The following is a 16,353-nucleotide window of genomic DNA, read 5'->3' on the forward strand; positions in this document are numbered from 1 at the left end:
TCGCATATTTCCAATCATTTTCCCATGATGTGTAGACATTATGGTTTTTCCCACTGAGTTTTTTATCGTCCTTTAAGCTACATGAAATGAGACCAATTAGAAAATGGTTGATTCGATATAATCGAATCGAATAGCTTCAGTAGTCAACGGTTGCCTGAACATTCACAAGTAATAAATTTTATTGCGATTGCAGACGAATTTCACTTGAAACTATATTTCATACCTATCCCAAAGTCTGATAATTTTTCAATTCACGTTTTATTCCCAGATATTATTCCCACCAAATATTCTGGCGCGTTGTTTGTTGGCAAAATATATACTACATTGATACATTTTGCCGCGGTGTTTTGAATTTCGAGTTTCCAGTTGATAGGTGTGGTTCGAAAACAGCTGGGTGATCACTTCACAGCCATCTTCACGTAGCTTAGATAGGTTATTTGACATATGTCAAATTCTTGATTATCAAACCATTAAAAAGTAATTCAATTTTCTTAAGTTCAATACTAAAACAATTATACGATAACTCGTATCTGGTCAATTAATGAATAATTGAAAATGTTGCTTTAACGATGCGTTTGAAGGGGAAAAACAACAACAAGTCTTTCAACAGCGTCTACAGGGTGCTTTCGCGTATATGTCGTAAGTTTCAAATTATTCTATACCAACTCTAACATACCTCATCACGATTAGTTTTCATCCTGTGATTCTCTGCACCTGTTACTATATCCAACCGGATACTTATTTAAAAGAAATCGCGACTTATTGTCGTATCGGATTATTCACACAGTAACCCCTTTTTACTTACAAAGTATTCAACTCAATTTGAACCGCTTATACTAACATCCACACAAATTTTACAATTAACCCCTTGGCTTATGATTTAAGTTTCGATCACGCGGGCTCCTAATCAATAACTAAGTTAGTCAAACGTGTAAATACCATGGCTCTTACTCCGTGATTCTCACGCTTCACTCGATCGACGTAGCACGGCTCTCACTCAATATTGCAGGCAAAGGGATTAATTAGCATGCCAGTATTGTTTTGATGGAAACATCGTAGTATATCAATTGGTTCCATTGGATTCTTAAAATGAAAAATGATATCAGACTATTAACTCGTTTCGATTAAAACTCTGTATATCAGATGTGAAATAAACTATCGAAACATGTACTTCGTCATACATCTTGGCAATAAAAATTGATAAGATACTCAAAAATTTTGAAAGATCGCGTACAACATGGCTTACATGTTATGACATAATTCATTTGCTCAGAGTATGTCTTAAGTTGGTGCACAGGTTGAGTATCACAGATTCCATAATTTATGACATCGTAACAACATATACCAAACAAACTCCTAGTTATGGTTCTCTACTTGAATATGTTTATAATCATTCTAATTGTTATCGAATTCATAACACGTGAAACTCTAATTATGCCTCCGAAAAGATGTTTCAACACGTTCGATTTTATAGGAGCTGTTGATAAAGGCCAACTCGATGGTTTCATGGCTGATGGTGCAGTGCCTCCACTAAAAAGTGGCCACAATTCTAAAACTATGGGATACGTGGCTCAACCAGTTAAACAGGCTGGAGTTCAGTCAGTTAAACAGGCTGGAGTTCAGCCAGTTAAACAGGCGACGGATGTTTCCAGTACTGTGTATGCAGTCGGACAGTATGCGCCGAAAGTATTGAAAAATTTGAATGCTCAAAGATTGAAGAATCAGTTTAGCGATGTCGGCTTAGTCGCTGGTGGAATTGTTATCAGAGCTCATAGATCAGTTCTGGCTGCTGGTAGTGCTTATTTCAACGCAATGTTCACTGGAGGTCTAGTTGAAGAACAACAAGAGTTAGTAGAGATACATTCAATCTCTGCTAAAATCCTGTCCCTGCTTATAGATTTTGTATACACTGGAAATGTAGAAATTACTCAGGACAATGTTCAAGAATTGTTTGCTGCTGCAGATATGCTGGAATTAGATGAGGTTGTTTCAGGCTGTATTACCTATTTACAACAACAACTTCATTCTAGCAATGCACTTGGAATTTATAGGTAAAGTTTATAGCTTTCCATGACAATACCATCTACATTTTTATTCAAAAATGTCTCTTTAATGGAAGTAATAATCTTTGGCCAACACATTTGTTATTGCTTTTACCTCAACCCAATAGTTGATTTATAATAAGCGATTTTTCCCATCGCATAGGTTTGCTGAAGCACACAATACGCCTAATCTGCTGATGACTGCCTTACGTTTTATTGAAATTAACTTTCCTCAAGTATCCCAAGAAGAGGAATTCCTAGACCTTCCTAAGGAACAAATTGTGAAACTCATTTCCAGTGAATACATTCATGTTGATACTGAATTCCAGGTAATTATGTGGTTTCTCTGATAATCAGTCAAAGACGATGTTTATTATTACTGCGAGTGACTGCCATTAAATGAATGTGGCTCAACAACGAAACATAATACTCATGATAATAATAACAATGAAGAATTTTCTCACCACAAGCCTTACATTCCCGTTTATACTGTTCTGTGAACACAGCTTCACGATAAATTTCAATGATATTCATCTCATTTCATTTGTACCGCGTGAATTGAACAATATTTAGCTAACCATTACCAAAGAGGTTCGAAGAAAGTATATAAATACTTGATTTGATTCAATAGGTATTTCAAGCAGCTCATAACTGGATTGTTCATGATATACCAGCGAGGCGTTGTTATGTATTTGAGGTGCTGCGTTATGTAAGGCTGCGTCTTTGTTCAGTCGCACGTTTGGAAAGAGTTATCTTGGACAGTAAAGATGCGAGCCTGAGTGTAGCCTTGCGATCGATTTTAAAAGACTTAATAACCAACAAAGGTTGCCTGGTGCCGCTTCATGAGCAACCTCGACTTTGCGCTAAGAAAAATATTTTGGTTATTGGTGGTTCGAAGCGAGAACCTTCTGCCGACAGTTGGGGAAGAGCTGCAGAAAGTACTTATGACACAATTGAAAAATATGACACATTTACTGGGTATGACATTGTAAACTTCTCATGTGATAACAGTAATAAGAATAATAATCATGGAATAAATTTCTTATCTTACCAGTCGTCAGTAACTCTGAATTAGTTTGAAAACTTCTGAAAGGAAATTTGTCATTAGGATAAAGCTGACGACAATATATAACAAACATACTAAATTTATAGAGAATGGAGTAAAGTCGCGCCGATCGGTATCGGAAGAATATTACCTGGTGTAGCATTACTGGATGGGAAAGTGTACGTGGTCGGTGGTGAACTGGAATCATGTATAATCGGAGATGGAGAGTGCTACAATCCTCGGGATGACGTTTGGACAACCATTGCTTGCATGATAGAACCACGCTGTGCGTTAGGTCTCTGTGCAATAGAAAACAGCCTGTACGCTTTTGGCGGCTGGGTGGGCGAAGACATTGGTGGTTCTATCGAGGTGTATGATCCAATTGCCGACTCATGGACTTTGGATGGAGAACTGCCTGAACCTCGATTCAGCATGGGCGTTGTCGCATACGAAGGTAAGCACAATTTCATTTTATATCAAGATGGGTGACCAATTATTTTACCTTGTAATAGAACTTTTGAATATTATGTGTTTTGCAATTAGTTTGAGTCATTATTAAATTTTATTACATTTAGGTTTGATATATATCGTTGGCGGATGTACCCACAATAGCAGACATCGTCAAGATGTTATGAGTTACAACCCAGTCACCAGGGAATGGAGTTATCTTGCTCCCATGTTGACTCCTCGGATGCAAATGGGCATAGCTATACTCGATGGCTATATTTACGTTGTCGGTGGCATAAACAAAAATCAGGAGGTCCTGACATCAGTTGAGAGATATTCATTTGATAAGGTGAGTGAACTGTACACTTGAAACTGTCTTGCTGTTACTGATCATTGTCACTATTGATTATAAATTGAGACTGTTATATACATTTCAGAATAAATGGAGTACAGTTGCTCCGATGAATGTGGGGCGATCGTACCCTGCCGTAGCTGCAGCTGACGGTCGACTATATGTGATAGGTGGTGATCAGTCACGGGAAATAAACTTTTATCGGACACAAATAACAATCTCAACAGTCGAATGCTACGATCCGCATTCGAACGCATGGCATGAATGCGCTTCTCTACCAACAAGCAGAGGCGAAGCTGCAGCAATTATTGCACCCTTCTGATTATAATTTAATACCAGTTAGATTTAGATTTTCGATTTCAAACTCTCAGGATTTAATGCAAACTTGTTGAGTGGGTTTCTTTGGTTTATCTTTGCTTTCCAAAGCGGTAACAGAGTCTGTGTTTCATGGGTAAGATAAAATTTTCCGTTGTGTGCTGTCCTAAAATAAGAAAGAGTGAGACAAACAATTGTTTTCCAAGTGGATATTGTGCGTAAATATTTCATTAGGCATAAGGTTAACGTTCTCATTCACACGATTCGGAATTTCTGGATTACGTATTTTATCACGGTCACGTCAGCTTGTGATATATTTTTACTACATATAATCTCAATTCAAGCTCATGAACTTTGCAAAAATCACTAAACACGGGCATAACATTGTACAGCAATGGCTTATGCTTCCTGGTTTCTAATGCAAATTTGTCCAAGAATTATCTCTTTATCGTCTTCGATTTTTATCTCCTAAAACAATAACAAATTGGCTATCATAACCGCTATACATATGTTTTTCTTACTGATAATGAGATACACAGTCTTTTCATTGCGGTTGAATAGACATATATATTCTTCTTAGTCAACTTCAAGTTAAGCTTTGGTAGGCATGCCAAATGATATTACGTGAATCGTGTGCTTGTTACTTATCGCTAGTAGCCTTTAAGTGAGGCTTCACAGTAAACATGCGTAATTTGTAATCTGTTACGTGTGCAAAAGGGAGAGAAATTGTATCTGAGAGAGAGAGAGACAGAGAAAAGCATTCATATAAGCTGTTCTGGAGCAGCGTGCTCCCTAAGGACAACACAAGTGTATTAACGATGTGGAGCTTTCAACGAAAAGAGAGGAAGAGGGAGAGGGAAGGGGGGGGGGGGCGTCATATTTTAATTTCTTCAATGCAGTCTGAAGAATGACAAGTTAATACGAAGATATCAACTTATATGAAATACATACTAGCCAAACAGCAAAAAAATAAAAGTACTAAAACTTGCATACTTTTAATTTCATCAGGAAGAGAAAAAGAAAAAACTAATAATGAGAGAGATTGAGAATGTAACTACTTCGTAATACATATGTACGTATAATCTGTAAAAAAAATTATAATTAAGATTTATATTAAGGGTGCACTTAATGGTGTACAAAATAATAGAGACAATAGAATATATGACAGGAAAAAAAAAATTTTCTTTTAAAATCAGATATTCATAAAAATTTTTATACACAAAGTATATAGTATTTTAAACCGGTTTTAGCTACTTACGTTCACACAGCATGTATACTTATGATCTGCAATAATCTCAGTAACGGAGTATTGCCATCTCAATATTATGTGCAATTTTATAATAATTTTGTTTTCATTACTATTCATTACCGGTTAATTTGCGCCGTATAGAGAATACCCAATACATATTACTTTGCCCTATCTACTGCAATAATCAGCTTTATAATTGGCTGTTGCTTGACTCAAACTCACTTACTAGTAATACATTGTCTTCTGAAATTCACAAACTACAAGTTCATCAAGTCACATTACTACTGATTTTTTATTTTTCATTCACCGTCTGGTGTAGTCAGAAACAGAAGTATCCTCGATAAGTTTCATTCATGAATTATCTTGACTTTGAAAAGTGCATGTTAAGTGAATCTCGGAAAACCATCTTTTACACAATCGTAAACGTCTTGAGCAGTCCGTCGTCTGTTAAATGTTCACCATGATCATTAATCATCATATTCATAAAATAAATTGCATCGTCAAATTGCCAACAATCTGTGATAGTAAAGTATTATCAAATAACGTTATATTTTAATAATTTTCGTTTAATTTTTGAAGTAAAATATATAGCCATCTATATTCTGAGGTATTTTTGTCCGAAAATTGAATTGGAATGCTTAGCCAAGTGTACAGTAATGTCAACTATGATTGATTGCATTATTGCAGTAGTATAAAACTCGACACTTTGAAGACCCGATCGAGTTTTAATAAAACAATTTGTAAAGAATATTTCTGTGGCGATTTTTAATCAACTATCTGTAGATTCACTGCAATTCTTGATCCGCTATAACGGCCTTCATACGTAAATATCGATCAATTATGTTTAATTCTTAAGTAATCATGTCCCAAATGAGAGCTTAAATTGCCGGCTTTGAAAGATACGATAGGAAATGTATAATAATTTGGTATTGATAAATTACTAATAATATATTGTAAATTGATCACTGCAACCGAAGGAATTGCGTGACTAGAATATATACGTGTATACGTAATGAACAATTACACTAAAGCACCAAAGAAGTAAGTGTAACCACCACCTGATGCACTGACTGCACTCATGTCGTGGAGGCCCTAAAACCTTGTTATAAAACAAGCGAATATTCAATTCGTGAAAAAAAAAAAATTTTTTTTTTGGCACGAGTTATCTATACCGTCTTGCAAGTATATTATATGTCATGTTTTGAATCATTTTTATACAGAATATTCAGCTCCGAGAAAACTACGCGTGCAAAATAATATGCTTTATAAGAGGATTAAACTAACATGCGATCAAGAATGCGAGTTGAGAAATAATAATCGAATACTCGTACGTAACATAATAATACTTACAAATTGTAACATATATATATTGTAAGTTATAAAACATGGACGTTTTACACAGTATACACTATTGAACACTGTCTTAAGAATGTAAAATAAATGTTTCTGAAAATATATGTAAAACGTGCATTACTTTGATTTATGCCTGATGACAGGTGAATGTTTTATTATCACAACCGACATCAAACTCGATTCATTCTCACATAGGACGAAAACACAGGATGAGAGTGCCAACGTGTTGCTTCGAGAAGGCGATAGAGCGACAGAGTTAGCGTGGGGAAGGCGCTAAGGATAAATTGCGACACGGCAGACTGGAAAGCAGCTGGTTCCGATTCCAATAATCGTCGCACGAATACCAAAAGTCCAGTTGGCGAAGTCGAGTACTGACCTTCATTCAACGCCAAAGTAGGAAATTGTGTCCGAACTATTGACAACTGCGTAGGAGGTATAGAATTACCCCTTGGACGGAACGATGTGAACATTTTGGCGGAAATAATTTGTAAAAATTTGATGAGTTTTTGCGAAAGGAGATTGTAACAATATTGCTCACCCAATCACCTTTAACTTGATCGGATATTGCCTTGGCTTCTAAATCTTTGTGGAATGACTCTAACGGCAGTGGAAGAGCTTCACCGTTGGCGTTTATTCCGGCGCAAGCCAATAGGAAGGACCATTTCTTGTTCGCATCCCAGAAAAATACATGCCTAATTTACAAATCATATTGTAACTCAGAAGAACGCGAATGGCGTACAAGTAAACGGAGAAATAATAAAATCATATTACGTGAGGACTTGATTAATGGACGGACGTTCGAGTGGGTCAATTACCAGCATCCACGATATCAGATCAACGATTTCACAGCCTTGACATTGAATTGTCGGATAACCACGTCGAATGTTATCGAGGATATCGCTGGTCTGAATCCCATAGGGGTGAAGGCCTCCGGTTAATATGAAGTGAACGACCATCCCGGCGATCTGAATGTCAGAGGCGCAAGTGCAGTCGAGTACTTCATTCTCTTCGTAATTTTCGTAACTTTCGCGTGAAAACCAAATCATCGATGAGCTCGGCGGACGGCTGGAACGGTAGAGCGATTTCCACAAGCCAAATTCAGCCAATCTCAAAACGCCAGCTCGATCGATCATCAAATTTGATGGCTTGATGTTACCGTGAACAACGGGCGCATCGTTGTTGTGCAAAAAGTACAATCCCGCCAAAAATTGTTTAACGAGAACAAGCGATCGCTCCTCAAGTCCTTTGCCGATTTTCAAATACATCAGGTACTCTCCAAGGTTATATTCGCATAGGGGTGTGCTGAGGATCACATCCGCACCATTGTCGGCAGAAATGAAGAAGGGCAAAATGTTAACGTGTCTAATGGCAAGTAGATGAGTCAGCGAAGACAGAATGAGCGCACTGTCTTCTCTGCGCAATCTTCTTACAGCAAGAGGTCTCCCGTCTGTGTCAAGGCCCAATTCGATCGGCCCAAAGTTGCCGCCCAACGATATAGTGAAATGTTTTCGCTGTTCCGACGCGCTGACAAGCACGGCATCTCCTGGTCCGTTTGTTCTGTGTTTCAAATGCGCTCTGAATCCCTTCAGTAAGACGTCCCATCGGCTGACGTACGCCTGCGTTGCTGGAGCACCCTTTCGGGGGTTGAGTGACCGCCGATTTTTGGACTGCATCGATGGATTTTCGGCGAGTGTCAAAGCCGTCGCCCTGGTTGTTCGCAATTGAATTACCGGTGGCAGCGCCGGGATGGTAGAAAACACGTCGGCGCTACGTGTTCGCAATAATTCTGCGAATGTATGCGTCGTGGAGTTGACGTTAACTTGGGTACGACGAGCCTCTATTATTTGAGTCGTGTACACAACGGTTGCTGTATCATCAGGGGTCATTGGATTCGGGCTCTGCTCCAGCATGCCTTGTTCACAGCATTGGTACGTGGTAGTTTGCAGCTGGTTTTGTTTACCAGGAACCCGAGCCGACGCTTCACCGTCGCTATCAGTAGACTCACAATCAGTATCGAGCAATGTGTTCTGCACGCGATGATGAATCAAACGGTATTGCGTTTCCTCGGTTTCATAAGATCCCCCGCAATGCATCTCCGTTGACGATTTGCTGAGGAAATCGGATTTTCTCCATTTTTCCTTTCTCATTCCTCCGTCACCTATAGTTCCCAGTTTTTTATTAAGTTCATCGTTCTTCAAAGGTTTACCAATCGTAGGTTTGTCTTTGCTTTTATCAAAATCATTCGCTGGAGACGCTTGATGCATCAGCAGGTGCAGCTGGAGCAGAGTGACGACGCTCTTGTATTTTTTGAAATCACGATTTGCAGTTTCCCGCACCTTCGAGATCAAGGACAACCAACTTTCCGTTAACTTTTTTATGCAAGAATCTTCCAGCTTTGGTAATATGGCATTAAGCCTTGCTATTTCTTCGATTCTTATTTCAATTTGTTCCTCTGTGGCAGCCACAAGATCACCTTGACCTCCTTTGTAGCCTGGGTAACCCGATTCTCTATCATGTTGCCAATTTCTTCGGTAACATGATATAATTTCTTCAAACAAATTTGAAAGGTAGGAAATCGTTGCCTCCACGTTGTCGGGCACATATTCCTGTATTGCACACACAACAAGGGTGCGAATTAGTAAGGATTAGATACATATTTACACGACAGTTAGAGACATATTTCTCAAAATTACGGACACTTGAATTATTACTTTCGTCCACTTGGCTGGTATAAGGTTGGTACGGTGGATCATTATTACAGGAATTGTTATTGTCTTCCAATTCACGCCTCGTCTGAGAAAGCATAGCATCGTCTAGGAAATTACCCGGATTCGAGACTCGCGAAACACACTCCAAGGTCTCCAAAGTGGTGAGTGGGGTTTTAAACCCTCCGACATCTCCAGCTACTGATAGTTCCTTTCCATTCGTTGCGGAATTTTCTTCATCAATTTTCGGTTTAAGTTCGACGTTGCCAGTTGAGAAATTAGAATTGAAAACCTTCATCGAATCCTCGGTCTCACTCCTTTCCGTTGGCTTCCAAGAAGCGTAATTTTTTCTTCTACACAACGATTGATGCTGTCGCCGAAACATCGACCGAGGACTTTGATGTTCGATCCGAACTGCGGGGTTCCCGTGATGTGACATCGGTGGTCGCGTACCTTTTGGAAAATATTTACCACCAGCCTCGCGCTGAACACACGATGAACCATTATGCTCAACCAATGTCAGCCCTCTCATCTTGGCCAACTTCATTCGTAGGGTTTTAATTTTACGACGTTGTTTTTTCGATGAACCAACGCTCGGAGCGGGAGAATGTTCGGGACTTGTTGACGACTGATTGATTTTAAGTGACCGATCACTTTTGCTGAAGCTAGAATCCGGTAATGATTCCAGAGCTGTGTCACTGCGCTGTTTAAAGTTTCTCATCAGATAACGAAATTGCATAATCGTACTAAATAGACGATGTTTCTGATCTTTGGCCAGTGTTTGTAACTGCGCCTTATGGTTCTCCTGTAGCAAATTTGAATAGTACGGTTCAATGTGATCATGATTTTCTTCCAACCACTCGCGAGTCTTTCCATGTGTTGTACATTTAGCAAAAATAGGTTCTAATCCCGATGATACTGTGCAATTCGCGGCTCGATCTGCCGCATATCTGTCGGTAGATGCTAATTTAAGTCATACATACACGTTTACTAAAAAATCAATTCTTATACACTTATGACCGGAAGTTAATTGGCTAAAGGTCATCGGATATTACCGTCTTAATACTCGGAGACAAGCATTAGGCAGATCAGCGATTGCAAATGAATCCATCAAGTCAGTCTCTGGTGTTTTGGCGGTATCACCATTGGTGGAGCAGTCGCAGTAACAAAGTAAATCAATCAGAATTCCCAGTACAGCTTCAAGGTAATTCCAATTCTCCATGTGTTCCTCTACTGCCTGTATTACAATGCGACAGAATTTATCAGTACTTACATTTCGCAAAGGAAAGTATAGTGAACCATGTTTACATGTATATACCGCCATACCATGAGTCAATATCGTGAGTCACGAATATAACTCATTCAATTACCTTTCGAATCTGTTCGAAGACATCGAGATGCAGGAATATCTTAAGACCAGACTGCGTGCACTGAATGAAGAATCCGAATACGTTTCTGATGATGGAGTTTATTGTCGACGTAAAATTTTCCGCTTGTTCGGGTGGATAGATCAAAAGTTCCAGGCGTCTCTGAAAAGTGAATTGAAGTAATTGCTGGTGGTTCAATCGGTTAATTATTACATCCAGCGTACGAGTCTAGATTATATAAGCTCACCCTCAAGTAGCTTTCAATTGTGAAATTTGATTCTTCCGCGTTGACCGCGCAGACGAGCTTCTGTAGCGACGGATGGGGTGTGTCGAGTTTCTTTTGCATGCTACAAGCAATGAAGTAGCACAGAGCAGTGCACCCTCGGGAATCCTCCCGAGAAATATCGGCGTGACATCGAAGAAGAGCGCTCACCATAGAGGGGTTCACCCTGATACCCGCCATCATCAGCGGAGTGACCCCCTTGACGTTTGCGCAATTAACGTTAGCCTCAGTTTTCAATATCTGTTCAACCAGAACGTTCCACTGGCGCTTAATCGCATAGTGAAGCACGGTGTTCCCGGTGACATTCGCATGGTCAAGATCCATTCTGTAGTTAATGGTCTTCCAGAAGTCTAGAAAGTCATTTTCATCCCAAGTCGTCGACTGGATAGCGATCAAGGCAACGTTGTCCGTATTATTGTCGAGTAAAGTTGGATCAGCGTCGTGTTGCATCAACACGTTGATCATCTCTAGGTTTTTTTTCCTAACCGCCCACATCAGCGGGGTCGACTTGTCTTCCGCACAACAATCGACCCGGTGTCCATCTCGCAGTAGTCTTTTTACGGTATCACTTTTCTCTAGAACAACCGAGCCAAGGAGTAACGGCGTGTAGGACTGTAACACGAAAGAAACACACTCGCATATAATTCGTCGTTATACACTTCCAACGCACAGTTCTCGCCACTTTTCATTATAACCGACCAAATCTGACACGTGCAACGTTTCTTTCAGTTTTTCAAGTTCCGCTGCGTTGAACACGGTGCTCAGGCTCTTCGGGGATGGCTGATTTAGGGTCGGGAAGCAAGATTCCACGTCTACTTGCCCATTGCCAAAATTGAAGGGACTTCGAGGTTGAGCTCGGAGCTTTTTGCCTTCGAGTGGAAATCTCAGAAACGATGCAGCCTTGCTGGTACCTGGAGGAGAATTCGGCACTTTAACGATAAAAGTTCGCCTGCATCGAGTAACAAGCGAAAACCACGATAGTGATGATAATTTATCTATTCAACACAGCAAGTCGAGCAGGGTAACAACTTACCGTTTGTCTTTCGTATGTAATATATTGCATACTTGGGATTGTTACATAATCTGTGATAAGAGACGTACATACGTATCGTTTAGTTTCGTCGGCAGACTGTGAATTGCGAAAGGTCCGCATATGTAATACATACGAATGACACGATATTGTAACAGGTTGGACTTATACTGCTCTGTTATTTTGACCAATTCTCATTCAACTCGTTCGTCTTTACCTATAGCTACTTCGAGTCGGACTAACTTGTAACGTGATTACTCCATACATAAGTAACTCTGAAAAAAATACATGCTCGGAATACCTAATTCGGCAGTATGTGTCTACCGCAATAAAAGATTCAACGAAATAAGAAATAATCGCAAGAACGACATCCGACTGGTTTCTTAGAATTCAGTACCGATTACCGAGTAATTCTGACCTTCGATTGCAGTCGCGAGTGATTTATAGCAAATTAGGTATAATTTCAGTTGTTATCAGTTTCTGTACATTTCAGGAAAAAAATTCATCCTCCACTCAAGTGTTGAGAAATTGACCGGCATTTGAAAATAGATTCTAAAACAATTTTATACAAATCGGTATTTTTCTAAGAAGTTCCATGAAACTCTACCTACCACTAGTCGTTCAACATATTTCTCTGAACAATATTGTTCACTATATAATTTTTGCAAGAAATGTGGTTATTCCATCGTTAGGTAAAGAATAACAAGGTATAAGTTAAACGAGGCATTACGTTTCTCATACCAACCTGCAACTCCTCCACGAAAAGTGGCCGTGTGTATTTCGGTATGACGGTTCGTGGTAAGCAACGACGACGTTTCCTGTCTTCGCCGAGGTACCTTTTTCTTCGTTTTTTTACCTCGAGACATTCCTCAGCTTGATCGACAGACAAGGTTCTGCGCTGAAAATCGGTACCGATCCGAGGAATTGGGGTGGAAAATTCTCACCGATCGTACAATTTCTCAACGTTGGTTTATTTTTCGCAATACAATTACCGAGGCTTCCTTCTACAACTTCTCCTGCAATCTGTTTACTCCGGGCATACCGCGCAAAAAGATTACCAATCGATCGATCATCTGGGAGTACAGCTGTGATTTTGACAGTTGAGCATTGATTACTAGTTTTTCTGATATTTCAACATCGACGATCTTGTGTATACGGGTTCTTTGCGATGCATTTTTCTGTCGTCGTAAATATTAAATTCTGCACAACATTCTCGTCGATAGCACACATAGAATGACTCGGCGTGTTTTCGAGAATAGCTGTTATTACTATACCTGTAAGAAACTGATATAATCGTTTGATAACGCGTACACACCGCCAAGTTACGCGGTATACATACTTGTTTTGAGATCTGAAAAAACTGAGAAGATCGTATCCGTTGGAGTAATCACCATATTCAGATCATTTATTCGCCAATAGTACGTACATACGTTGCGGCATAAAAATCATCCGCTCGTACGTGACATTCAATGTATATAATTTATGTCTAATCTGCAAGTCAAATATTATACTCATATACATACATATCTGTGTATAATAAAAATTGTCACGACTGTATAATATTTGACTATATACACATATATACATATATACGCAATATACATACATTCACCGCCGTTAAAGTATATCGTCCGAGATTTTACCAGATCGTGTTAATTTCCGTATACCTTTGATATTGTACCATGGCTTTACACGTACCTATATAACAAGTATCGCAGACGCATTGCAGGAGGAATAGGTGATCCATTTACCGATCAGTGTAAGCAGAAGCTTTTACTGGTGACGTAACATCGTTACTGTTACGAGGGTAATTGACAGATTACCAGCCCATATAACAAGCCCCGACAATAGGGCCTATTGTGATCACGCCTTATTCTATGGTGCGGATATATATTCGGCCTTGCCACCATCAACATCGACTGACCTAATTTTTTTCACCAGACTCGGAGATGCGTATAAGCAGATTATGGAATTATTTGGACCGTTGAGTGCCGGCGATGTATTACTTCAGGCAACTGATGATGAAAGACGTAGATATCCGAAAATCTATGCAAATTGTACATACGCAACTGCTATATAGCATCACGTGTGTTTTCTATTTTGAAAGATGTCGTTGGAAGTATTTTTAGTATACGCCTCAGAAATGTGTTGAAAATTTACAGGTGCATTCCGTCATTTACGAAAATAAAGTTTTTTTTTCCTTTTACAATCAAGGCGTATAAAAAGCAATGTACACTTGTGAAGATTAATTCAGAAACGGCTAGTTTTTCGACCGAGTCGATGACGTTGGCAACGCTGATTCAGCCTGCAGCGCCACTGTTCGCCGGCCGCTAGGGACACAATTTGCGTTACCAACGTAATCGACTAGGCCGTAAAACTAACCGTCTCTGAATTCAAGTCCACAAGTGTACATAACGATATAAGTAGGAAAATTACTATTGGAACTCGTCATCGACGGTAATACAAGACGTCGAGTCGAAAATGTTTCAGAAACGATCCGAGAATTAGAACCAATCTAATACCTGTGTTTGAACTGAGGTGTTTAAAGGCGGGACGTTGTAACGACATTGCAAATTGACGATACGTGGCTACTTGGCACGATTGCTATGCCGTCGAAACGATCCGCGACGAAACATATTATTCGCATGTTTAATGAGGTGAGTAAGCAGGATCCCGGTGGACGGTGAACGTCGTGATGCGAAATCGACGACGCCACAAAATGACAAATAATACGAATAATATATGTGTGTGGCACTTCCGGCAGGCTGCATAAAGAATCATTTTGAAAAGGTGATAAAACATTGTGGTTTTTGTTCTTCAACAGAGACGACGAATCATCGCTGCGGTGAGGGAAAAAATACGAATTCCGACCACATGGACGGATGATTAAATATACAGAGATACGGTGGTCAAGATGATGGGCGTCTAACGTTAAGAAAAAATGAATTACGCAACGATCGTACAATAATATGATCAAGTATAGAAGAATTTAAGGATCACAGCGAAACGTGATTAAGCAAACTAAAACTGCGTGATGGCATCGCGCACATGTAACTATGTGAATAAATTAGAATTTCAACGTGATTAAAATCTCAATGACGGTGATAAACTAAACATATCACGTGTGTTCGAGGCATGTTCGTGCGAGACTCGCGAGATGTTTGATATCTCCATATTCTACCAACCTTGGAGAAGATTCACGAATATAACTGGTTTTTTTTAGTCTAGACAACGTTTCGAACGGCCTTCTCAAGGAAGTCAGCGTTGAAGTACGAAAATTAGCATCAAATTATTCACGGTTTGTCACTCTTGGTATTACCTACATCAGTGTAATACACAGCATAAGTTGGCACGGTTTGTTCTCTCTTCATTTGCCAAGCTGCAGCGAATTCGCGCCGTGAAAAATAATAACTCTTTGTGACACTCATTCCGATCAAAGTCGCATCTTCAGAATCCGCTCTGTTTCGAATTTGAACACCTACCGCCGTCCGCGTCGCAAAAATGGATTAAAGCTTCTATGCACGTATAGACAGGTATAATATGCGAACCGATCGCGGCTCGATAAAAGCATCTAAATTTAGATTATGTCGTCTTGATTGATTGTAGAGATACAGCTTACAATTCAAAGATGCGAGTCATACTACTCTGTCCATTGTCAAGCGTGGGATTGAAAAATCCTTTTCGCACTATCCAAGTATCGTACATATAGATGATGACTATGTATCATTCATTTCTTCCAAGGTCACGCGTGGGTATTATATTACCTGTACGCTTATTGACCCGATAACGATGTTTTCGGACAAACGTGAATTTTATTTCATTTCACTGCAGCGGTACGATTATCGTCGATTAATATTAAAACATTGTCCTACATATACACACGTGATTGTGTATACCTATAGTACAATCGAAAGGTGTACTCTGACCTCATTTTTCCTGTTATTAATCATGAAGATTCTTTGAAATTTTACTGTTTTATTGCCCTCAATATTTATATCCGACATTCGCAGTGGAGGACGCGTGATTCACGTGCCGTAAAAATTGTTGCTATTCATCGTAGGTGTAATTCGGACAATCTGCGAGAAATGTGTGAAGAAGTAAAAAATGATAAAAAAAAAAAAAAACAAACCAGTACTGCGGTAAAGTAATATAGCATATAATTAGA

At 39.4% G+C, this 16,353-nt stretch overlaps 2 protein-coding genes across 2 annotated transcripts; one reads left to right on the forward strand and one right to left on the reverse strand.

The window, feature by feature from the left end:
* The first annotated feature begins 394 nt into the window (after positions 1–394).
* LOC124183911 (actin-binding protein IPP) lies at positions 395–6,914 on the forward strand. Its single transcript, XM_046573073.1, has 7 exons — positions 395–639; positions 1,475–2,051; positions 2,206–2,371; positions 2,674–3,020; positions 3,195–3,541; positions 3,663–3,883; positions 3,972–6,914. Exons 1-7 carry the CDS (start codon positions 570–572, stop codon positions 4,206–4,208), a joined length of 1,965 nt encoding a protein of 654 aa, XP_046429029.1. The 5' UTR covers positions 395–569; the 3' UTR covers positions 4,209–6,914.
* LOC124182013 lies at positions 6,606–16,335 on the reverse strand. The gene is made up of 9 exons (XM_046568789.1): positions 12,934–16,335; positions 11,858–12,069; positions 11,123–11,770; positions 10,879–11,037; positions 10,563–10,745; positions 9,501–10,481; positions 7,575–9,409; positions 7,342–7,495; positions 6,606–7,225 (listed from the first exon to the last, which is right to left on the reverse strand). Exons 1-9 carry the CDS (start codon positions 13,052–13,054, stop codon positions 6,974–6,976), a joined length of 4,545 nt encoding a protein of 1,514 aa, XP_046424745.1. The 5' UTR covers positions 13,055–16,335; the 3' UTR covers positions 6,606–6,973.
* Positions 16,336–16,353: the final 18 nt, after the last annotated feature.

Source organism: Neodiprion fabricii, chromosome 5 (assembly GCF_021155785.1).
Source record: "Neodiprion fabricii isolate iyNeoFabr1 chromosome 5, iyNeoFabr1.1, whole genome shotgun sequence".
In the NCBI taxonomy this organism is placed as follows: domain Eukaryota; kingdom Metazoa; phylum Arthropoda; class Insecta; order Hymenoptera; family Diprionidae; genus Neodiprion; species Neodiprion fabricii.